The sequence below is a fragment of the Panthera uncia genome, chromosome B4 (genome assembly GCF_023721935.1).
Source record: "Panthera uncia isolate 11264 chromosome B4, Puncia_PCG_1.0, whole genome shotgun sequence".
Classification (NCBI taxonomy): domain Eukaryota; kingdom Metazoa; phylum Chordata; class Mammalia; order Carnivora; family Felidae; genus Panthera; species Panthera uncia.
The window spans coordinates 78,343,052-78,368,463 of record NC_064809.1 but is presented as its reverse complement, the minus strand read 5'-3'; the positions used below and the strand labels follow the sequence as shown (position 1 = coordinate 78,368,463).

The following is a 25,412-nucleotide window of genomic DNA, read 5'->3' as shown; positions in this document are numbered from 1 at the left end:
AGTGGATATGAGAGTCAATAAGAGCCCATGCTAAAAATCTTAGAAGCCCACAAAGATATATATGATTAAAGGATTATTGATGTGATCATTATTAACAGCCCTCTGAGGTATACAGTACATTCTTCTGGTTTAACAGACATGGTCAAGCGCTTGTTCAAGGTCCCTTAACCAAGTCAAGGGCTGGTACCTGAAACCTAGCACAATGTCTTCTTATTGCCCCTTTCTGTAGATACCACAACTAGTTTCTTATCTAAGCTCTGGTGTCTTCTGTGCTCCTCCCTCTGCTTCCCTTATTGAATGCTTCACTGTCCAAATTTTCCTCTCCTGGACCTACCTTTTCTTTTTCATAACCAACACACATCCCCAGAATCCCAGTTGTTTTTTCCTCTAAGTCCTTCCTCCCTCTAGTCTGCCCCGGATGCCTTATCTGTCCCTACTCATCCCACTTTTGGCTCTTTGTGGATTAAACGACACCCTACTGGGGAAATCCCCTGTTGGAAACATTAGTGACAAATCCAAATAGGAAGGAGCTCCAGCGATGGTCTTTGGCCATGCATCATCCCAGCAGAGAAAATCGTACAAAACCAAAAGTAGCAACAACAAGAGACCGGTAGCAGAAAAGTGAGTTTAGCGTTGTTAATAGGAGTTCAGAGGGGAAAGAAATCAAGGCTCATGCTCAAGCTGTTGAAGGCAGGACCAGTTGATCTCTGCTTCCACCAAGAACAGAGGAAGTGGAACTTGGTCAGAGCCCCGTCTAGAGTAAATACTACACACTTCTGGCCTCTCCGATTTATAGTAGAAAAAACTGAGCTGAGAATTAGAAAAAGATGTGCCACCTGGTCAACTTGATAATGCCAAAATGGCTGATAGAGAGGAAGAGGGGCTGAACTGCCTCCCCTGGAGAGAGAAAACACACTGATCATCCAGTTCAGATCTGCTGAATCTCCTTACTCTAGTCTTCTCAACTCCAGGCTAGTAACCCTAGGCCATCCTTCTCTTTCCATCTATCTATTTTTACAGTAGCATTGCCCCATCACCATGGTAACTCGGGGAAATTGGGGTGGGGGTGGTAGAAGGGGGAATCAGCCTTACCTCCTGCTGCTCATCAGTTGTCAGCAAGACCTAAAGCTGATTTTAGATGCTGCCTACAGTTTGTGGGTGGAGTTGATGAAAGGGGACATCTGAAGCCTCCAGAACGCAAAGAGTAGGGTCAGCTTACTGATGGAGTCAGAATGAGGGTAAGAAGGAGACAGCACTGGACAACAGAACTGTGTGCTCTTCTATAACATGCCCCCCCGCCTCAAACAAGGAAGGGGAAGAATGGAGAAGGCGGGGTCAGGAAAGCATCCCCCACCTGTACCAGACACCATGCAGGAGCCAGGATTTACATGGAGGTGAAAGGAGGGAGGAAACAGTAGGATAGTTCATCAATCAGTCAGTAAAACAAATCCATTAAAAAGGATCTGTATGGCTTCCAGCCCTCTTTTAAAAAGAGAAGGAGGGGCGCCTGGGTGGCGCAGTCGGTTAAGCGTCCGACTTCAGCCAGGTCACGATCTCGCGGTCCGTGAGTTCGAGCCCCGCGTCAGGCTCTGGGCTAATGGCTCGGAGCCTGGAGCCTGTTTCCGATTCTGTGTCTCCCTCTCTCTCTGCCCCTCCCCCGTTCATGCTCTGTCTCTCTCTGTCCCAAAAATAAATTTAAAAACGTTGAAAAAAATAAAATAAAAAAATAAAATAATAAATAAATAAATAAATAAATAAATAAATAAAAGAGAAGGATACCCCAACTCATTCACTCCACAATCCTTACCCACCGGCCTTAAGACACAAAAGTCCTTCTAGACACTGGGAAGCAGCACTGCATGTGATTAAGCACCCAGGTTCTAGAATTTGACTGCCTTGAGTTGAAATCCCAGTTCAGACATTTATGAATGTGTGACCTTAGGTAAGCTCCTTAACCTCCCTGTGTCTCAGTGTCCTCATCTGTAAAATGGGGGTAATGGGAGTTCCTACCTCAAAGCCATTGTGAGGATTAAAGGGATTAATAGGTGTGAACATTTAGAACTTAGCCCACAGCGAATGTCATCTATTATTTTATCATCATTATACATCAGCAATCCAAGCTCTGGCTCAGGCCCTAAAATTTATCCCTCAGAAAGAAGATGCCATGACAGCAGACCACTATTTAATAACTCCAAATATCAGAATTCCCTTCTTACATTTATTTATTTATCCTTTACCCTTCATTATATGTCTAACTCTTAATTCTGTGTGGAAATGGAAAATAACTATTTACCACCCTTCGAAAAATAAACCCTTTCAGTAACTTGAGTGGCCTTACCTAGCTCCCAACTCCCCTCATTCTCCCTCTCCACCTGCAACCCCCCGGCCACTCCTCAATTCTGGCTCTCACTTAGGATCTCTTTATTGTCCCCAACGTGTAATCCCGCAGAGATGTTAAGGAGCCTACAGAATGAGCCTCTGGGAAGGTCTGGAGGCTTGAGATGCTGAACTGAGGGGAAAGGCTCAGCTCCTCGCCAAGGAGACCAGGCCCCGGGCTCACCAGAGATGTCCGAGAACTCCTCTGCGCTGAAGTTCTGCTCCCCCTCTCTGGGAAGGCTGATGAAGGCCTGCATGGCGGGGGAGAGGATGATGGTGCCACTGCTCGCCTGTCTAAGCAGACTTTCTAGGTACCTAAGGGTTGGGCAAGAAAGCACACGATTTTAGCATTCGATTGTTTCTCCCTGCCATTGCTCCCCACTACTACCACTGGGCTCGGGAAGAGAAACTCTGCCAAAGGCTGGGGTGGGGGGAAGAAACTCAAAGAAGACAGCAAAACACTCTAATTAACACCCCAAGCCATTGGCTCAAGAACAACTGGCAGTGTTGTAATTCTGCTTCTCCTCCAGTCCACAGGGTATTTCACGGGCGCTGTCAGATGTAACAGTATGCACTCCCCTCTCTCAGCCCCTGCTCTTTTCCAACTGTTCTCTCCCCTCACCCTAGGCCTCTCTCTGTCAGGTAAGACAAGCCCAAACTGACAAGAAAAAAGTTCCTACTAACTGGGCTCCTCTGAAATATACTTAGCCTCAACCTCTCCAATGAGAATGTTGGACTGAGGGGGGGCGCCCGGGTGGCTCAGTTCGTTAAGCATCCGACTTCGGCTCAGATCATGATCTCACAGTTTGTGGGTTCGGGCCCCAAGTCGGGATCTGTGCTGACAGCTCAGAGCCTGGACCCTGCTTCAGATTGTGTCTCCCTCTCTCTCTGTTCCATTGTGTCTCCCTCTCTCTCTGTTCCTCTCCTGCTCACACTGTGTCTCTGTCTCTCAATAATAAATAAACATTAAAAAAAATAAAATAAAAGAATGTTGGACCAACCTGGAACCTGCTTCAGATTCTGTGTCTCCCTCTCTCTCTGCCTCTCGCTGTGTCTCTGTCTCTCAATAATAAATAAATGTTAAAAAAAAATTTTAAATAAAAGAATGTTGGACTGAGGACATAGGATTCTAGAAGCCGAGTCCCAAGTCAAACCTCCTGGACTGACAGAAGCCTTGTGAGCACTGGCCATCCAGCCTCCAAATATCCCCTCCTGACCTCCAGGCAAAGGAGGGTGTGGCCGGCCCTGCCACTCACCCAGGAACTAGCTCTGGGTCTAGGTCTTACAGAAGTCCCCTGGGTGGGGGGCAAACCCAGCCGTCAAAGGTGAGGGGTTTTTTCTTTTAGTTTGAATTTGTTGTCAAAATTTTGAAACTGGGAGACTTTCCATTAAAAGTAAGGCGCTTCGTGGGGGTAGTGATCAGGTGGAGGTAAGGGGTGGGTGCCCCCTTCAGAGAAGCATGCCCTCTTTAACAATTCAAAGTCTTCACCTAACCCACAGCACCCAATTTCCTTTCCTGACACGCCCCTGGTGGCATTCTTACTTGCAAAACTGGTCTCCGTCTTTCCCCCTGCTCAGGGGGGCTCTTTGCAGCCTGGCTCCTGCTGAGCTGATATTGGATTAAGAGCGCCACCCAGTGGCTTGGGGAGGTAGGAATCCGGCTCCTTTCCATCCTTAAACTCTCAAAGGAAACATTGCTAATCCCTACCTCCTCTGGTTTTGGAGAGGCGGCTCCCTTCCTATTAAAAACAAACTGCTAGACTCGACATGGTCGTATCTGGGATGAAGTGATTGTATTCTGGAGATACTGCGTTAGACAGAATAGTCTTCAGGGAGAGAAGCTGGGCAAAGAGAAATAAGAGAACTTCAGAAAGAGGAAGAGAGAGCATTTGAAATTAAAACAGTAAGAATCCAGAAAAGGAAGATTAGGAACTGGAGAATAAGAGGGGAAAGGTCAAATTACTACAGGGTAGACGAATGGGTGTTACATGGAAGGTCAGAAATAGATGGTACATGGAAAGAAGGACATCTGGGTTTGCCCCCCGCTTATTGCTCTAGTCCTCTAGCAGAAACAAGCCTCTATTTGGGGGTCTATGACCCTCAGAGCTGAAATGCCTGGACCCAAGGTCTGACCGTGTAAAGGCAAAAGTGGTAACAAAGGAATAAGGCAGGGAAGAGGCTAAGCAACACTGACCAATTTGTGTAGAGAGTGGTGATTGTCTGTTCCCCACACGAGTCCAGTGGCTGTGTCTGCTGCAGGAGGGCATTGCGGATGACTCTAGAAACATCTGCACCCACAAACTGGGCCAGTGACTGTATGAAACCGACATATGCCTTGACTCCTGCCAACAGTTCGGAAGGCCTCGCGATCTCCTGGGTCGTGGCATTGTAGCCAGCCAGCCACACAATGGCTCTGGGTGACAAAAATCATAATCACAATCATAATATTAAACACGGTAGCAGCACATTTATACTGTGTTCCAGGTGCTGTGCTATGATTTAACTACACACATTACCTCCTTTAAATCTCACAGAAACCCAAAAAGGTAGGTACATTTGTTCGTGCTCTGCTCAAACCCTGTCAAGGCTCCCCATCTCACTCAGAGTCAAAGTCAAAGTCCTTACAATGACATAGAAATACCTACACAGTCTGCCAACTCCTCCAACCTAGTCTCTAACCTGACATCTGACCCATCAGTCCCTGGCTCATTCTGGTCCAGCCATCCTGGCCTCCCCCGTGTCCCTGAACATTCTAGGCAGGTTCCCATCTCAGAGCCTTTGCCCTGGCTATTTCCTCTACCTAGAACGCTCTTTCCTCAGATAGTCACACACTTGGCTTCTTCAGGAGTTTACCCAAATGTCACTTTCTCAAGCACGCCTTCCCTGGCAACTCAAGCGAATAGATTACAAATTCCAAAACAAAACATAGAAGACTGGAGTATTATTTAAGACAAAAAACAAAAACAAAAAAACCAAAACCTCTTCCCCTCATTCCCCTAATTACTGACTATAGCACTCAACTCCAATATAAGGAATATTCCTCCTACTTCAGGGGGCAATGGAAAGAGAGGCAAAGTGAAGGGAGGGAATCTATTTTATTGAAGCCTGTATGTGTCAGGAACTTCGTACACATTATTACCTTTAATTCTATACCAATTCTCAATTACAGGTAATTCTCATTATAAGGTAAATATCATTATCCTTATTTGCAGGGTAGGAAACAAGGCGCAAACAAGTCAGATTCCCCACTTCAGTGTCTTAACTAATGGCCAGGATGTCAACACAGGTCTCCTGACCGCGAAATCCCCGCTCACTCTACTAAACCACTAAACCAGTGGTGATCAGTTCTGGTTGTTTACCAAACCACCTGTAGAATGTTGGGACCTTTTTTGTTAATTGCATTTTAATAAAGATACTTGAGACCTATGCCAGATTAACTCCATCAGAGTGACCACCAGAATGAATCTAACAGAACCCAACTTTAAGAACTACCATACTATGCAGGGGCACCGGGGTGGCTCAATCAGTAAAGCATCCAACTCAATTTTGGCTCAGGTCATGATCCCAGGGTCATGGAATAGAGCCCCATGTCAGGCTCCACACTGAGCATGGAGGCTGTTTGGGATTCTCTCTCTCTCTCTCTCTCTCTCTCTCTCTCTCTCCCTCTTCCTCTCCCTCTCTCCCTCTTCCCCACTTGTGCTCCCTCTCTATATATGAAATAAATTTTTAAAAATTTTTTAATAAAAGATTCTCTCTGCTCCTTCCCCGCTCACGCACACGCACACACTCACATGTGTGTGCCCTCTCTCTCTCTCTCTCTCTCTCTCTCTCTCTCTCAAAAAAAAAAAAAAAGGACTACCATACTATGCAAACATAGAAGACAAGGAAAGAGTGATACCTGTTGAGTCTGGCCTCCAGATGGCTGCTGAGATACTCAGAAGGGAAGATCGTGTGTTCAAACACAGAGAAGCTGTGCACATGATTCATTGTCAGTGCCAATTCTGTCAAGTTTAGGTGTAGCTTGTCCATGCTGGGAAATTGAGAAAGTAAAGCGAGCTTTAATTACAGGGCTGGCACTACCTGCTAGTACCCAGGAAGGATTTGTCAGGCCCATGACCCTCAGACCCTTTCAGCTTCTAGGACATTGATGCCGCCTTCAAAGGCAAAGTAGGAAATTCACACGGAAGTGCTTTTCCATATCTGCCATTTGCCACCACCACTCCCACGTTCTTCTGCCGAATCACCTTCCCTCTTCCCCGCTCTCCCTTCTTGGAGGCAGTGGCCACCTGGCCCTCAAGGGCCCAGGTCCTCACTTGGTGACGACGCTGCGGTTCTTCCGGTGACTCTCAGCTCCTGGCTTGTCTCTCTCAGGTTCTCCTTTTCTGGGAGTCTGCCTCTGCTTCATGATTTTCTTATTCTTGGCTTTGCTGATGGTAGTGGCACAGTGCTTAGGTAGAAGCTTTAGGGACAAACACAAGTGAATAGTGAGATCCATTCCTAAAACTGACAAGGAGCCCATCTTGCAGACCCTCCACTATTGTCTATTCTTTTATTTGTCTGCCTTTCTCCCTCTTTCCTTCCAGCATCTCCTCCTTGAATGGGGGCCAATTTGAAATGCACTCATTTCTTTTAGGTATCACTAAATATCTCTCCATGGGTAGGGCTCAAAGTCTAGAAATGGCAGTGTTTTTTATGGATCAGATGATCAAGTCCCCACTCACATCCTGAGAGAAACTCTTTACTGATGGAAAAATTCAAGTAAAAGGAATAGGACCTAAGAGCTCCACGCAATTGCACTTTCTAGGATCTTCCAACCTGGGAAGAAAGTTATTTTTTGCTTGGATGGAACAACCATCTCACTTTACATCCCTTCATATTCTGTCCCATGGATACAGATGCCCGTGCTACGTAGCTGTACAAAGATCCAGAGCTCACAATATGGCCAGCACTCTCTTTCCACTTCTTTTTTTATTATTATTAATCAATTCTGTATCTCTTCTCTTCACTGAGATAGCCCAGTCAGCTGCACAGAAAATATAAGATAGAATTATATATTCAGGTTTCTCCTTCAAGATAATCATCTTCGAATTCTCTCCACTTAATCCAATGCTGCGGAGCCTGTGCAGAGCATGTCTGGAAACTCCTCATTCAGAATTCCTCTCAGAGTATCGTAAGCACCATGAGAAAACCGGTTTTGGTACTTCACAGTCATGCTAAGAGATGTGACCCTAAAGATGTGTCAACCCTGATATTATGCCAAAACGTCTGCGGTAGATTCTGAAAGTAATTCCAAAATAACGTAACTCTGCTCGTTATGGCAACATCACTAATTATTTATTCCAAATGATAACTTTAGAGGGGGCAATACTCATCTGGGCACAAAAGTCCTGGTGTGCGTGAAAACAATTACTCACATCACGCTTGAGTCACCCCTGATACAACACTGAGCAAATCTCTTTCGCGTCCCTTGCATGTAGTAGGGACTCAAAATAAGTGAAGAATATGCCCGCAATTCTACTTGGTTGCCTAGCTTCTGGGCATTCATCACTTAAATTTCTTTCTGGCATGTGTTTGTACTCCTCTTTCCCTTAAACCAGGACATTCCCCAAGGGCAGGGATTGTGTAACTTCCTTCTGGGACCCCATCCCAAAAATCCAGCACAGAGCTTAGGGCTCAGTAAGTACCAAATAATATAGCAGCTGACATCTATTGAGAGCAGTGTACTAAATCTTTAACATACTCTATTTCATTGCATCTCTATGATACCTCTGTGAATAAACTATTTTTATCCGCATTTTACATATGAGACAATGGGAAGGTTACATAAGTAATAATATTAACCATCCATATGTATACACAACACACACACACACACACACACACACACACACACACACGCACACAACCTGGACCCCTTCTACCAAAGTTGCTACAAAGCCTGACTCAAACCCAGGAAGGGTGGGTAGTCTAGGAAGCCTGAAAGACTCCAGGACAACAAGTTCCTCATTTTCTAATTTTCTGAAATTTAGGTTGAGCTAATCATGACCAGGTGCTGTGAGTCAGTCAAGGTGGGGCGTGGGGGAAACAAGCAGACAAGGACAAGAAAGCAGCCCTGAGGATAAACACAGAGGAGGTGCCTGAAAATGTTCACATGGCCACGGATTAGGGTGCAGCTGGACAGAAAGGTGAGACAAGACAGGTGATATAGGGGCCACAGTCCTAATTATGCATACACAGGGCAGAGAGGGGAGGGGGAATAAACAAGGGAGCTAACTCCTCTCTCAGAATGCTTCAAGTGAGAGCACAGATTTTGCTGGTATGCAGCTGTTCAAATAAGAGTATTTTTAGACACCTCTATCTCGTCCTAAGGGAGTAAAGACTGAAGGAACTACACTAAGAAAAGAAACCTGCCGTAAACTCAAGTACACAAAAGCCCTAGCTCTACTTGGGAGAAAGGGTTAGAGAACTTGGCATCTGACAGGAAGACAAGGTAGACAGAGGGAAACTGAAATAGAGAGAGAAGACTGAGCCTACCTGCTCGCTCAGGTTTCGTTGTTCAGCACAGAGCTCCAGGACGCAGTTGCTGGTCTGCTTGGCCAACTCTTCAAGGAAGGAGTTGCAGTGATGAAGGCCATGGTTCTTCAGGTGGGGGTACTTTGGAAAAGAGGAACCAAGGAAGAAATTGTCATCACCAAGACAGTCACTTCTTCCTCATAATCTGCTCTGAGCCACCACTCAGAAGAAGAAACTGAGACCCAGAGAGAGGACACGTTCCACATCAAGCTGAGACACTTAGGGTCACATGTCACATACCTATGTTTGTACCCTTCTTATGACCAAAACCAACCCTTGGAATTGTGTTTTGTGGAATATGGATGAGATGTGATTAGAGAGATGACAGGGCTTAGAGGTCAGGGTACCCACCTCCTCCGGGCACATCTCATGAGTGCAGTGGACAAAATGGGCACAAATCAGAGGGAAAGCAATGGCATAACGTAACATGGTAGGTTCCTCCAGGGTCACGGCAAACATCTTCTCAAAGATGCGGAGATGGAAGCTGCAGACAAAGGGGAAGCAGACTTAGAACCAGGGTTTAGGAGCCAGCTGGTCCCTTTGAGGTGGAGAGAATATTCATTCTTTCAACAAATATCTACTGATCTTCACACCTCCCTCCCTCACTTCCCTCCTCTCTCTCTACCTCCCTCCCTCTCTCTCTCTCTCTCTCTCTCTCATTCTAAGTAAGCTCTATGCCCAACATGGGGCTTGAACTAATGAACTGAAGATTGAGAGTCACATACTCTACAGACTGAGCCAGCCAGGTGCCCCCACAACTCCCTACTCTTTTTTTTTTTTTTTTTAATTTTTTTTTTTTAACGTTTTTTATTTATTTTTGGGACAGAGAGAGACAGAGCATGAACGGGGGAGGGGCAGAGAGAGAGGGAGACACAGAATCGGAAACAGGCTCCAGGCTCCGAGCCATCAGCCCAGAGCCTGACGCGGGGCTCGAACTCACGGACCGCGAGATCGTGACCTGGCTGAAGTCGGACGCTTAACCGACTGCGCCACCCAGGCGCCCCACAACTCCCTACTCTTAAGGTAGACAGGAAACCAAGAAACTTAACCCTTTTCGATTTTCATACTGGACCCCATGGTGGTTTAGTGCTAATCTTCTTCCCTGCCCTTGTCCAAAATTTGCTATTCTTCCCTCAGAGCCTCTGCATGATTTAAATTTTTTTTTAATGTTTATTTTTGAGAGAGACAGAGACAGAATGCGAGTGGGTTAGGGGCAGACAGAGGGAGACACAGAATCCAAAACAGGCTTCAAGCTGTCAGCACAGAGCCCAACGCGGGGCTCGAACTCATGAGCTGTGAGATCATGACCTGAGCTGAAGTCGGACACTCAACTGACTGAGCCACCCAGGCGCCCTAGAGCTTCTGCATGATTTGGGCTATTCCCCCTAATTTAGAAGTCCTACAGTAATATTAATTCACATCCCTCCCAAAATTCGACCACTGAGTCTCCAGAAAACTTTCTCAGGTTAATTCCATGATACTAATCTTTCCTCAACCCTATATCCTCTCAATATCATGCACTCTTTTTACACTTTCTTACATTTGCAATTATTATGTTGATGTCCTTTTCACATGTACATGGGTGTTGTATCTCCCCACCTATACTGAATGCAGAGAACAGAGCCAACATATTGTGTTGTTTGTTTGATCTGCCAAAGGATAGAGTTATGTCCAACAGTGGTCACTTGATAAATGCTGAATGATACCTAAGGAAGACAAACTAATTTTCATTCTCCAAAGGCCCTATTCTCCAACTCTCTCAATTATTTTCAGCTCCCTCCACTGAAACCCCACATTTTCCATGTCTCTTTTAAATCACAATACCCCAAGAATAAAAAGAAGCTGCAGAAGGTTCCAAAGATACCAGTGTGGAAAAATATATACTGATGAATTATCACAGATAATTATCCTAAAGAAAGCCAAAACAAAAGGGAATCAACCTAAAATTCCTATGACTTGGTAGAACCTGGCATGAGTGAGTTGGAGCACCTGCCTCTAAGGAACTCTCAAACAATATTTTCCCATCTGTTGGAAGGAACTACTGTTCTCCACAGAAGCCAGGGAAGAGATCAGGTCAAATGATAAAGAGCTCTGAATAAGGGCATACCAGAAAGTAGACAAGTCAGAAGTTTCCACCAGTATAGTCTCTACTGAGTCCAGCATTCGGGAGTGAAAGACAATGAGATTCATCACCTTGGCTAAGTCAGGATTCTCGTGAAGGTGCAGGGGAGCCTTAGCCACACTGGTATATGCCTGTGGTTGGAGTTAGGAAAAGGGTGGAGAAGAACAAAATAAATGAAAAGGACAGCCCACCTAGGAGCTACAGTTTGGCTAGGGTTTGTCCTGTCAATCAGTAGTTGTCAATGTTGAATCACTCTATACAGCAGAGATTAGGAAATAAACAGAGAAGGGATTGTTGAGGAAGAAGAACCCTGAGAATGCAGGACCATTAACAGGAACAGACCTACCTGTAGACGGAACCAGTCCAGCCTCAATCCAGAGAATTCAAATTTCTCTCCACTATCAACTATAAGAAAAACAGAAGTTTAAAAGAAAATAATAAAACAGCACCCTATATCAAACTCCACAGAATGGTAGGTCCTTTTCAAAGTCATCTTGTCCCACTCCCTGGCTCAAGAGATCAATATTTCTAGAACAAAAGATGTTCACCCTTATATACCTTACCTTCTCCTCTTCCCTCCAATTACCTTGTTTGAGATTGAGATTGGAGAGAGTACTGACGAATGAGGACATTATAATGGACTCCTCCTCAGGACACACAGACAGGTTCTAAAAGAGAAGTTCGAGTTGACATCAAGTGGGTAGAGGTTCCACCAGGACAGAAACCAGGACCACAAGGCTCAGTCAGTTCATGAAGGTAGAAAGAACTGGTAAGTGCCAGAAACAGAAAGAGCTAACCAAGAGATGGAGGAAATCCCCTGGGTTCACTGCCATGCTAACACCCAGTTTCTCTTTATTTTTCTCTCCTATTTCTAAGTAGCATTTTTCTCTCCTATTTCTTCATGTAAGAAGAAATATTCTCTCCTAAGTATTTTTCTCTACTATTTCTTCATGTAAGAGGGGGGAAAAAAAAAGACCGTGGAGATTATCGGTCTTTTTTTTTTCTTTCAACAAATGCAGAGAGGAAAATCGGGCTTTTTGACAATCTACAAAGCATGAGATTCAGCCAGGGTGGCCCCCAGCGGGAAATGACCAGGGATCGCCCTGACAGTTCCAAAGTTTAGTTAATTAAACTTACTTGAATGATGTCACTGAGCACAAGGGCATCAAATCTGGCCAGGTACTGAAGGTGGTATTGCTGTATCACTTTGATGTGTCTCCGGACAAGAGCCCTAATCTCCTCCAATAAGAAAAGCAATTCTGCAATGCTCCTGCAGAGTCAAGGAAGAGAACAGGAGGTTTTGAGGCTAGAAATATCAACTGAGACAAAGACAGTGATAATAGAGCAGAAACGGAGACCTCCTGAGGTCATTTGATGCCTCCCTGTCCCATTTCCCAATCCATCTAAGGTCAAGGCTCTTAACCATGTCAAGTACTTACGAGTCAACATAGTCCTCAGGTGTCTTTGTCTTGGTGACGTTTTCTGTGTGGCGAACCAGCCAGGTGACCTCATCACGAATGAAGGACAGAGCCATGAAAGCATAAAGGGCCTAAGGAGAGGACAGAGATTATGAGAATTTTCAACTTTAAAAATGGATTTCAGAGCACAGAGAACCATCACGATAATATGCCTACGGACACAATCGTGTAATCTCACCAGCAATAGTAGCCAATAATAAACACAGAGACCCATAAAAACCACGTGAAACAGAATCAGACATGCACGTATGTTGACATTAGCTCACAGTCAATACTATTTCATCTCTATTAAATCTTGGAAATATTTAGTAAGCATTTATGTGGTTTGGCAAAAAAAAAAAAAAAAAAAAAAGCAAGCTCTATCTTCAATTAGATCACACTCAAATAGAGGATAAGACAAGTACACAAATAGCTATAATGCATCATATACTACCCCCTGATGGTACCCAATAAAGAGATCCAAAAAGTTTTGGGGTGCTCCAGGAGGATTCAAGGGAATCAGTGTATACATATATAAACAGATCACGAACGACTCAGAAATGCAAAAATTAATGAATGCCAAGTCACTCCCCCACAGAGTCTTTCATCATTGGTCATCATTCCCCTGCCAGCATTTCATTTTCTTGCCTTGGGACCCAGCAGTCCTGGCTCATCTGTTAACACAGTCTCCAGCTCCTTCACTGCCATCCGCAGAAATTGGCGCCGTTGACAGTGAAATTGGCCGCTAAGGAAAGAAAGTAGAAACGAGAGAATAGTGCCTCTCCCATCCTTAAAAATCCTCCTAAGGCATTTAGGAAGGGGTATCAGATAGGAGGAACATTCAGTGCTGCCATTAGACTTGGTAAGAAAACACAAGAATCTGTGGGGCAGCAGCAAGTTCTTGGGTTGAAGCAATTAAGCTGTAGGCGGTTTAGGTGAGAACAAAGGTCAAGAGAGATTCCTATTCCATCCCCTCTTGGAGAGCCCATTCCCCACCTTTACCTGTTTGCAATTACATGCTCCTTGCTTTCCTTTATGTCTGCCACTCTCTTGCCATACCTGAAAATTGACACAAGCACAGCAGGGTTGGCCACACCACCAATTAGAGACCTCGTCCCACCTTCCCAGTCCTGAGAGATTCCAAATGACAGCCTACGTATGGGAAGCATGGGCACCCCTCACTTTCAGGATCTTTCCAAACCCAACTTTTCTCCGTGGCCTACTAATATGAGACTCATACAGCTTAGAGATTATCCAGTTCTCCTCACTATTTTCGGATGAAGAAAATGATATCCAGGGAAGAGGAACGACTTGCCCAAGGTTACATAGGGTTGTAATGGCAAAACTGGGTCTGGACTTCTTGTCATGTGCTCCTGCCTTGACACCATTAGGCCAAGTACTCTTCCAGGTTTGGGGGAGACAAAAGAGGCAGTACACGGGCCCTGCTCTTAAGTAGGAGTAGTTACTCCAGCTCTACCTTGGATCCCATTCTCACCCTTCTCCTCTTAGAATTTTTCTTTATCAGTTACTTCTGTCACTTGGTCTCTCCCTCTCCACCAGTTTATTCTCTACTCCCAACACATAAGTTCAAAGCCTCCCTTATCCTGAAAGACTTTCACTTGACCTTGACAATCTGCTGAACTTCCTGTCCTCCCACACCACCCAACTCCTCCAAAGACACACCTAAACTCTTTACTTCCTCACCTTTCACTGACCCCTGAATCCCACAAAGCTTTTGACACTTAAAAAACTGTTCTCTCTAAAGTCAATGTGAACTGTTGAATCACCAAATGGCCTTTTCGTTGATCTTCACTGGTCTGTGATATTTGACTCTCCTGACCATCTCCTTTTTCTACTAGTGATCCAGGCTCAAAAATCCCACATTACTTTAGGCTCTGTGTGTTCCCTGTGTCCCTTAGATCTGTCTTCTCTTGTCCTGCATCACTGTTGCCACTGCATTATATATAACCTTTCTTTTCCCTTTTCCAAACCACTCCCTTACTGAACTTGGCACAGAATGAAAGAAATTTACACTTGGAAAGTATCTTAATTAAATCAGGATTCAACTCCACAGCACTCCTGGTAGATAATTTTTTCACCTCTACATAGTATGATGGAAAGCAACAGGATTAGAGTCAAATAATCTGGAATTATTTCCTATTTCCAATGAGTGGCATTGAGATTTAACTCCATTTTCTCATCTATAAAAAATATATTAATACTTACACATGAGTATAAGTACCATGAAGATCAAATTAGATCATTTATACCAAAAACCTCCCTCAACTATAAACCTTACATCTTAGTTGTTGTTCTTAGTGATGGGGAACTGAACACTCTTCAAACGTGCCTTCCATTCCTTAAAAGCAATAATCATTTGGGGCACCTGGGTGGCTCAGTCGATTAAGCGTCCGACTTCGGCTCAGGTCATGATCTTGCGGTCCGTGGGTTCGAGCCCCGCATCGGGCTCTGGGCTGACAGCTCAGAGCCTGGAGCCTGCTTTGGATTCTGTGTCTCCCTCTCTCTGCTCCTCCCCCACTCATTCTCTCTCTCTCTCTCTCTCTCTCTCTCTCTCTCTCTCAGAAATAAAGAAACTTCAAAAAAACAAGCAATAATTATTAGAAAGTTTTATAGGTATACAGATATGGATGTAGATATAGACCCAAATCCACCCCTTGTAACTTCTAATTATTAATCTTAGACTTACTCTCTCTTAACTCTAACAGTGATTCTTTTTATGGTAATATCCAGTTGTTGAGAGTATGAGGAATAAGAATTCTCATAGACTGCAGATAATACAGCTGTTTGGAGGGCAATTTGGTAGGAGCTATTAAAATTTGGTATATGCATACCCTTTACCCCAGCAATTCCACTTCTGAGAATCTACCTTAGAGAAATGTTCATGAAGATATGCGTCTAAGAATGTTCATTATAGCATTGTTTGTAATGATTTTTTTTTTAAAAAGGAAACACTCTCAACTATGCTTCAGTTAAAAAACAAAGAAAGGAAAGTGGAAATGGTTCAAATGTCCATCACAGGGGATTGGGTAAATAACTTATGTTACCACCACATAATAGAATACTATGCAACTGTTAAAAAGAATAAGATTAAGTCACTATAGACGGACATGAAAAATATCCGAAATATAGTAAGTGAAAAAAAGCAAACTGCAGAACATAATGTAGCGGCGGGTCCATTGCTCTTTAAAAATTGCTTATGTAAGGCTGAAAACACATTCACGCCTTTACGTGTTACAGACACACAAGCATCTGGAGGACATACGCCAAACTATTCCGGGAGATGAGATTGTAGTCAACGTCCACTTTCTATTTTGTACATTTCTGGACATTAGTGCGCAATAATAAAAAAGTAATAAAGATATGTGACCCCTTCCTCAATCCAACGCCTCCTTTATAGTTCTCTCTCTATTCTTCCCTTCATAGTCAAACTTCTTAAAAGAATTACTTATTAAATTCCTTATCTCCCATTTGCTTCTAAACCCACAACCCGGTTTTCAACCTTACCACTCAACTGAAGTTGTGCACAGGAAGGGCACTAAGACCACCTTTACAGCCAAATCCAATGAACATTTTCCAGTCCTCATTTTCTTTGACTTCTCAATGTCATCTAATGTAAATAACCGATCTTCCCTCCTGAGAATGTTTTCTTCCCTTCACTTCTGTCTTCCCTCTTCCCCAAAACCCTAAAAATCTCAAAATAAGATTAGTTGGCTCTCATGTCTCACCCTTTCCAACTGCTAAATAAGTCCTCGGTGACCTTGTGCACCTGTAGCACATCCTCCCGGATTAGGGTGATGTACAGGGAGCCCTGCAGACACAGCTTCCACAGCTTCTGGCACTGGTTGTTGGAGTTGAGGCACCCATTACAAAGAAGAAACCCAACTGCAGGTGGATAAAATAGTGCAGAGGAAGACTTTTAGAATTTTCTATCCACGTAACACGCTGCGACATCTACTCCCACCTGATCCCATGAAACTTACTGATAATCCAGCGCTCCATCACTTCCACAGACAGGTACTCACAGGCCATCTGTGAGAAGAGAGGCAGAGATGGTCAAGCAGTTATTGAACCTGGTCTTCCCCTAAAGACTAAGGCAGTCAAGACCAGGGCAGTCAAACTAGAATTTAAGTATCAAAACCAACTTTTATTTTACCAGACTGACTCAGGACACTTTGATAAACCAGTAGCTGGGGAACCTGCCAATCATGGAGGTGAGGCAGTGGAAGTGAAACGAGCAAAAATGAATACACTTGAGAAAACGAAATGAAGCTTGGGCTGGAAGTTGGGACAACGAAACATGTAATATAATATCTCTCTAACAGCTTAGAAAAGCAATACTCAAAATGTTCTCATGATCGCTTCCTCCTTTGGATTCTTTTGCCACTTCAAGTACAAATCACTCATTTGGCCTTTCTCATTCATCTTGTACCATCTCTTGTATTTTTATGACTACGTGGCATATATTCCCTCCAAGAGTTTAAGTTGTTGAAGCACGGATGTTGGGCCCATATTAATTGAATAAAAATATTTGTTCATTAACTGATGCCTATGTTTAATTTCCTGCTGGGCTGAATAGGTGTCTAATGACTCACTTTCATCTGTCCATTCATTCTATGATTATTCATTAAATTCTTCCTATGGGCAGCCACACGCTAATCCTGGTCCAAACAAAAGCTCGAATCCAAACATGATTTTTTAGCTATAAGAGGTTATCAACTTAGATGCATATCCTAGAAGAGGGCTAAAGCACTCTTAGGGATGATATTTCTTGAAAGAAGCACTCTCTACAGAGATGGCCTTGGCAAAGAGAATGTTATCACTGACCAGAGAAGGGAACGTACTGTGTCTGAATTGGCAGGGTTAATCATGGCTGGGGGGCTGCTGATGAGACTCAGAAGCTGGGCACTGCGCCACTGCTCAGCCCCCTGGGTCCTCCGGACGAAGAGGAAGTGCAAAGAGAGGAGAGCTTCACTCACAGCCTGTGGGAAGAAACAAATGAATCCTTAATGTCAATGACGAGGACGATATACTTCCACCAGAGGAATTCTCCACTCTCTCAGGAAACATGCCTTCGTGTGAGGCCCAAACTCCTCTGTCAACTTCTTCAGAGGGTGATCATACTCCAACACCATCTGCCCCAGACGGGCAAAACTGGGGTCACTGGAAAAAGCATAGGAAAGAAGAGTTACAGGTCTCCCTTGACCATGATATAAACTCTCATGTTTGCAGATGGGATAAAGCTGTGTGCATAGGCTGGCATCCCCCTCCACCTTCAAAGATATAGAAACTAAACTGTGAGTTACATATATAGATAACCCATTCCAGACCCAAGTGTATCAAGCTATTAGATAGAACTACATAGTTTGGGGCAGGTCCATGAAAGTTTCTGCCATGTAAGTACCCAAAAGAGTACTGAACACATGATAGGTACTCTATAAATTCACGTTAATTAGTTGCAATTCGAGTAACATGCCTAGGTCCAAATCTGTACACAACCCAAAAAGATACAAGTAAATTCAAAGCTAATGGGTAAGGCATGTGCCTAGGTATTCATGGAGACACATGGGAATACACATCATACATAGAACAATGTGTCACAGCCTACTCTGATTCTTCTCGTCTTCATTTTTTCAGCCCTTAAATACTTTTATTTGCACTAATGGAGGGGCACAGAATTTCAGATAATCCAAAATCCATTTATATTTGGCTTCAAATGTACTATCATACATTACTTACCTCTAATGGCTTTACCTTGCTAATATTATTCCTACCAATACTAAAAAAAGAAAACTTTATCTTCCTTTCGCAATAACCTGAAAAGCACAGTGGAAGCCAGCCCAGGATTAAAAAATGATCAGAGACAATGCAAATTGGATAATCCACTAGAAGATGCTCAAGAGTTAACTATATGTAAAAGAGCTGTGCACTTGTTGACATATGCCATTATAAGGATTTAAAAAAAATTTTTTTTGGCCTGGATCATCATGTAGAGTGTAAGTCCTCAAATGAGAAAACATGGATTCTATTTCCTTTGTGTCCACCTTGTACCTCATACCACCATGTATGAGATTCTTCATCTCCTAAATCCCTTTAACTCACCTATGCCCATGCAGCATCTCATGGGCACAGTTGTACATGCCAATGAGTACCCGTCGGTCTTCAATCCGTGACAGAAGTAAAATAACTGAGGTGTAAGTCACGATCAAGTCCAGGTAGCTCCGGGTGAAGTCAAAGTTGAGATTCTGCAAGGAAAATACATAGGAACCCAAGAACAGCAAGGCCAATTAATCCCTATTTCACCCACCATTCCAGACAGTACTAAATAGACTCCGAAAGGGTCTGTTTAGAAGGAGGAACTGGTAGGATGGAAAATTCAGAAGGAGAAAATCGGAACCACAGTCAGGGGTTAAAAATGAGCTCAAGATACAAAAAGGCCAGGAAATTTGGTAACATCTGGAGGTTAGAAGAGGTGGAATAAGAACATTTTGGTGTCATTGTTATATTAAATAAATCATACTGCTGATCTGCTTCACATGTAAATATCCTTTAACTTCAGCACTTTATACAAAAGAACCATAGTCACAGAGTGAATAATACAGTATATTATATTAAACATATTGTAATATATTATCATCCTGAAGGAATAGCCATTCTTCCAGTCCCTTCCCAACCCACACTGTTCCAACCAAGACCTTTTCTAGGGTAGAAGAGAATGACGAAGAATCTTACAATATCAAAATGGCACTGGCAGGCATCAATGGTGTTGAGAAGCTCATATACATGATCCTGGGGGTAGAATTGGAAATGAGAATGAATAAAGAATAAAGAGAAGGTGACATGTACTACTAGAATTTGAAGGGAAGGTTCTCTCCCTTAGAGGTCCTAGAGAGCCACTGAGTTACATAAGGGAAGCTGAATAGAGGGAGTTTCTCCTCAGGAAGCCATCAGTGGGCCCCCATTAAGCTTACCCTACCAAATGCCCAAGTTTCCACAGACACAAGTCACTACTATATTACACATACTCTCCCTAATTTTATCATCCCAGTGCCCCCTTCCTCCACACACACACACAAAAAGGTTACAAAATGCAGATCATCTGATAGGCTGTTTCTAAGATACCGGAAATTAGACCCATTTTTTATTGATAAATCCCAAAAGTTTTTCTTGTAATCCATCTCCTGTTTTCAGAAATTAGTCATTAACAAATGAGACTACGACCCAACCTGTATTTCTATTTACTGACCACTTACTATGTGCTAAGTACTACTTACTAGGTAATTTGCATATCCTTCATTGAACCCTCATTCCAGTGTGATAGGGATTCGTTTTCTTTTCATACATAATTTTACCTAACTAAATATGCAGTTTTATTGTGGACACTTCCCTCCCCCCACATCGGCACCACCCTCCATCCTGCCCCAACCCCCAGGTAAACCAGTTTAACAACCCAGTATGGCCTTTCTTAATTTTCTCCCTATTTATATAGTCTTATTCAGTTGCGGGGGGGGGAGGAGAAAACTAGAGAGAGAGGTTTTTTTCATCATCATTTGTGTTATAAAATTGAGATAATGTTATATTCTTCTTGCCATTTTGTTTTTCTCATCCAACCTTATCTGCTTAAAGTCCTCCAAGTCATCTGGTAGAACACTAATGTACTTCTTTTTAATGGCCACATAATAGCCCATGGTGTGGTCAATTCATTCAGCCTTTTTTCCCACTGATGGACATTTTCTTTGTTCCCAGTCCCTGGCCTCTCCTTTGTTCCCTATTCCTAACATATTGGTACTTTCATTTCTACAAGGTGGAACTGCTAGATCAAAGAATATATATATTTTTACTTTAAAAATGTGTTGCCAAGGACTTGAGCAGATACTTGATAATAACAAATATACACATGGCCGATAAGCAAATGAAAAGATGTTCAACGGTATTGGTCATCAGAGAAATGCAAATTAAAACAACACTGTATACCCATGAAAAGGCTAAAATTTAAGTCAGTTAATAGTAAGTGCTGATGAGAATGTGGAGCAACTGGAACACTAATATATGACCGATGGGAGGAGAAAAGGGAACGACGACTTTGGAAAAAAAGTTTGGCAGTTTCTTACAAAATTAAACATACACATACCATTTAACAATTCAATTTCTAAATTATTTTCCCAAGTGAAACGAAAAATATGTTGCCACAATGACTTGTACTCAAATGTTTATAGCATCGTGGGCATAATGGCCACCAATATGCATAATGGACACAACCCAATGGCCATCAACAGGTAAATAGATAAATTGTATCCATACAACGGATCAGTACTCCACAAAAATAGGAAATGAATCACAGTTACATGAAACAACAGAGAGACATCTCAAAAACATTATACTGAGTGAAAGAAGCCAGATACAAAAGAATGCATGCTGTATAAATTCTAATTATATGAACCTGTGGAAAAGAGAAGAAAAGAAAATTCTAATCTAGAAAGCGGATCAGTGGTTGCCTGGGGCCAGGAGTTGAGGAGATAGGGATTGAACTGGGGAAAAAAAGGCTCAGGAAACATTTGGAGTGATGGAAATTTTCTATACTCTCACTGTGGTGGTTTTTACATAGGTGCATATATGTGTCAAACTTATTAAAACAGGAAAAAATGTTTCCACGTTATCTTCCCCAAAAGACCTAATCTAAATTAACACATGGGGGATTGGGGCACCTGGGCGGCTCAGCCAGTTGAGCATCTAACTCTTGATTTCAGTTCAGGTCGTGATCCCAGGGTTGTGGGATCAAGCCCCATGTCTGGCTCTGTGCAGAGCGTGGAGCCTGCTTAAGATTCTCCTTCTCTCTCTCTCTCTCTCTCTCTCTCTCTCTCTCTGTCCCTCTCCTCCATGCATGCACACTCTCCCTCTCTCTCCCTCCCGCCCTCTCTCTCTCTCAAATGAATAAATAAATAAATAAACAAACAAACAAACAAAATTTAAAAATAAATTAATACATGGGGAAACCAAGGCTAAGAGCAGTTAAGATACATGCCCACGATCACTAACTAGTAAGGGATAGTATCAGAATTAGAACACAGAGCTCATGATTTTCCCTGTATACTACATGACTTCTAAATCTCTGTCTACCCCTATGTTGCCTCATTTGCTAGGAGGGCCTTTCTACCACATCTTCCTGAAACCCAATTCCCAAAGATTATAGATGAGATTTACTATCAGCCACTCACACAATGTCACTACATAAGTCATCTTCTAAAGGTAAGAATCAAAAGAGAATGGAATTAGCATTTGTTGGCCTATAACCTTACTATATGCTAAACACTGAGCTAGATGTTTTCCCTGCATCATCTCATTTAATTCTCACAAATACCCCACATAGATCTTATTTCCCCATTTTATAGATAAAGAAACTGGAATCCAAAGAGTGTCCTGTCTAACTTTATACATCTGGCAAATGGTAAAGCTGAGATTTGAAACCAGGTCTGTCTGATTCAGAGCCTACCTACTTTACAATGCACAATATCTCAGTGTCTCTATTATTCCTCTTACCCTAAATGAGCGATACCATACACCCTGGGCTCAGAACTTTACCAATGCAGCAACCAGAAGGTGTCCTAAAATCCCCTTTGGACCCAAAGGTTTCCTAGTTTATATGCATCCAGCATTCTTTCCACCACCTCCACCAGTGTCTGCCTACCTTCTTCCTAACCACTACCCTCAATTCCAAGATTAATAACTTCTGACCTGACCCTCCTTCAGACTTTACAGTTTTCCATGACCCCACTTCATTGTGTGATGAAAGGCCTGGATTAGCCCCCTCGGGTAGATTCGGGGCACCCAAAGCAGGGTTCCATACTCTTGTTTCATCTGAAGAAATCCTATGGTACCATCACAAACTTGGATTGCTCAGATGGCTAAAATCTGTGTTATTTCTTGAATATGTAAATAACATGCTCATTGCAGAAAAATTATAAAATACAAACAAGCATAATTTTAATTCATTTTTAAAATCACTCAAAATCCCACCAATCAGAAGTTCAAATTTTCTTTATATGCGTGTTTCCCCATATAAATATACATATTAGAGACATCTTATGTCTTACTGTATTATAATTTGCTTTGACATTAAAGAATATATGAAAAACATTTTTCCATGCTGATTATCATAAATATTATCATCTTTCACAGCTGCATAATATTCATTTATAGACATATACTCTGAACTTTTAACCGAACCTCTATATATCGGATACATCAATTATCAATTTGTCACTATCTTAAATAAGGCAAAAGAGTACATTATTTTTTTTAACAGAGTACATACTCTTACATATCTCTGTACTTCTGATTGTTTCCTTAAGAAAAACGTCTAGAAATAAAATTACTACACTAAAAAGTATGTGTTTTAGAGATGCCTGGGGGCTTAGTCCCTTAAGCGACGGACTCGTCTCGGCTCAGGTCAATGATCTCATGGTTGGTGAGTTTGAGCGGCAAGTCAGGCTCTGTCCTGACAGAGCAGGGCCTGCTTGGGATTCTGCCTCTCCCTCTCTCTATGCCTCCCCGGCTCATTCTCTCTCTCTCTCTCTCTCTCTCTTTCTCTCTCTCTCAAAACAAACTTTTTTTTTAAAAAAATGTGTGTTTTTAAGACTTTTGAAACACATCATCAATTTGCCCTTCAAAAACATCATACCAAATAATTTTTACAGTTTGTTTACATTTACAAAAATAGTACCCGCTCATTATTTAAAACACAAAGAAAATATCATCTATGTAGTATTGCTACCAAAACTACAATCAGAGAGTTAACAAATCAGACAAATCCAAATTGAGGGATATTCTGAAAAATAACTAGTCTGGACTCCAAAAAGTCAGTGTCATCAAAGACATAAGGAAAAAAAAAAAAAATGGTTGGGAACTATTCTAAAGACTACAGGGGCGCCTGGGTGGCTCAGTCGGTTAAGCGGCCAACTTCGGCTCAGGTCATGATCTCACGGTTTGTGAGTTCGAGCCCCGCGTCGGGCTCTGTGCTGACAGCTCAGAGCCTGGAGCCTGTTTCAGATTCTGTGTCTCCCTCTCTCTGACCCTCCCCTGTTCATGCTCTGTCTCTCCCTGTCTCAAAAATAAATAAAACGTTAAAAAAAAAAATTAAAAAAAAAAAAGACTACAGAGACATGACAGCTAAATCCAATGTGTTATACCTGAGACAACTAGTAGAATGTGAACACGGACTGTATGTTAAAACTAATAATATTGCAGTAATGTTACATTTCCTGAGTGTGATAATTATATTAGGGTTATATAAGAAAATATTCTTGTTCTTAGATGTATGCTAAAGTATTTAGGAAGGGAAATGGCACGACATCTGCAACTGACTCAAATGGTTCAGGAAAACAATAAAGATTAGCAAACATGGTAAAATACTAACAATTAGGAAATCTAAGAGAAGAATAGAATCATATTCATTGTAATATTCTTGAAATTTTTCAGATTTGTAATAAAATATTGGGGAATGGTACTTAAAATACTTGAATACTTAATAATGCTTAAATATATACAGTGTAATAAATTAAAGCTAATCATAGTCTACTCCCAAAGGTAGTTAGTTATTCCTAACAGTTAAATGTATAATGTTCCAAATCTGCCCAAGTACATACTAACACTATATATATATACAAGCCTATGTATCCTTTTATTTATTTATTTTTATTTTTTTAATGTTTATTTATTTTCGAGAGAGAGAGAGACAGCACAAGCAGGGAGGGGCAGAGCGAGGGGGAGACACAGAGTCCGAAGCAGGCTCCAGTCTCTGAGCTGTAAGCACAGAGCCCAACGCAGGGCTTGAAATCACAAACCGTGAGACCATGACCTGAGCTGAATCAGACGTTTAACCAACAGAGCCACCCAGGTGCCCCATAAATGAAATGTAATTATATCATACACTGTAACTTGTTTTTCTTTAACCAAGATATCCTTCCACATCAGTACATATCCCTTACTTTTTCTTTTTTTTTTTTAATTTTTTTTTTTTACGTTTATTTATTTTTGAGACAGACAGAGACAGAGCATGAATGGGAGAGGGTCAGAGAGAGAGGGAGACACAGAATCTGAAACAGGCTCCAGGCTCTGAGCTGTCAGCACAGAGCCCGATGCGGGGCTCGAACTCACGGACCGCGAGATCATGACCTGAGCCGAAGTCAGTCGCCCAACCAACTGAGCCACCCAGGCGCCCCAATCCCTTACTTTTTCAAGAAACAATATTAAGAAACATAAATGAACATCTACTAAAGAAGGAATAGCCTCAGAAGGATAATGCCTATACTGGGGTCCTAGGCTAGAGAGAGCTCACCCGAAATTCCATGACATCCACAAATGACTGGTAGTAGTTGATGAGGAATCTAATTATCTCAGATTTTTCTCGATGTACTGGTCCTAAATGTTGCTGAGGGAAACACAAAGCAAAAATTTTAAAACACAAAATAACACAATTGTTCAAGGTAATCCAAGAAGAATAGGAGTCATGCCTAAAACATTCTTGAAAAGACTTGAAATACACTAACAGGCAAAGTTGGAAAATCTCCAATGCTCTGAAGGTCTTAAACAGAGGAGAGTCTCTAGGTAAGATGATGCGTATAATCTTGACTAGATACAGAGTGCTAAATGAGAGGAAACTTCAAGGTCTCTTTCAGTCAAAGAGGCTTGTCATTTATATTAAAGTCAAAAGAAGCAGAATGAGAAGATGCTATATGTATAATGGTAAGAAATCTAGGGCTAATATTTAATGGAGGAGAACTAAGGAACATTCCATGAGATGCCTGATTCTCAGATAATCAGCAAGGAAACAGAGGGGGAAACAGGAACAACGGTAAAATAAATGTACC

The 25,412-nt window shown here is 42.4% G+C and overlaps 1 protein-coding gene across 1 annotated transcript in view; it reads right to left on the bottom strand.

The window, feature by feature from the left end:
• NCKAP1L (NCK associated protein 1 like) overlaps nt 1–25,412 on the bottom strand; it is a 40,639-nt gene that overhangs the window by 13,361 nt on the left and 1,866 nt on the right. Inside the window, exons 3-22 of the mRNA XM_049625666.1 lie at nt 24,881–24,973; nt 19,279–19,335; nt 18,649–18,791; nt 17,619–17,709; nt 17,391–17,528; nt 16,530–16,578; nt 16,275–16,431; nt 13,531–13,587; nt 13,177–13,273; nt 12,511–12,620; nt 12,209–12,341; nt 11,658–11,739; nt 11,418–11,476; nt 11,057–11,202; nt 9,301–9,433; nt 8,911–9,030; nt 6,690–6,835; nt 6,275–6,406; nt 4,571–4,789; nt 2,561–2,691 (exon numbers count right to left, since the gene is read on the bottom strand). Coding sequence (XP_049481623.1) covers nt 2,561–2,691; nt 4,571–4,789; nt 6,275–6,406; nt 6,690–6,835; nt 8,911–9,030; nt 9,301–9,433; nt 11,057–11,202; nt 11,418–11,476; nt 11,658–11,739; nt 12,209–12,341; nt 12,511–12,620; nt 13,177–13,273; nt 13,531–13,587; nt 16,275–16,431; nt 16,530–16,578; nt 17,391–17,528; nt 17,619–17,709; nt 18,649–18,791; nt 19,279–19,335; nt 24,881–24,973 — 2,293 coding nt within the window. The remainder of the gene's footprint in view (nt 1–2,560; nt 2,692–4,570; nt 4,790–6,274; nt 6,407–6,689; nt 6,836–8,910; nt 9,031–9,300; nt 9,434–11,056; nt 11,203–11,417; nt 11,477–11,657; nt 11,740–12,208; nt 12,342–12,510; nt 12,621–13,176; nt 13,274–13,530; nt 13,588–16,274; nt 16,432–16,529; nt 16,579–17,390; nt 17,529–17,618; nt 17,710–18,648; nt 18,792–19,278; nt 19,336–24,880; nt 24,974–25,412) is intronic.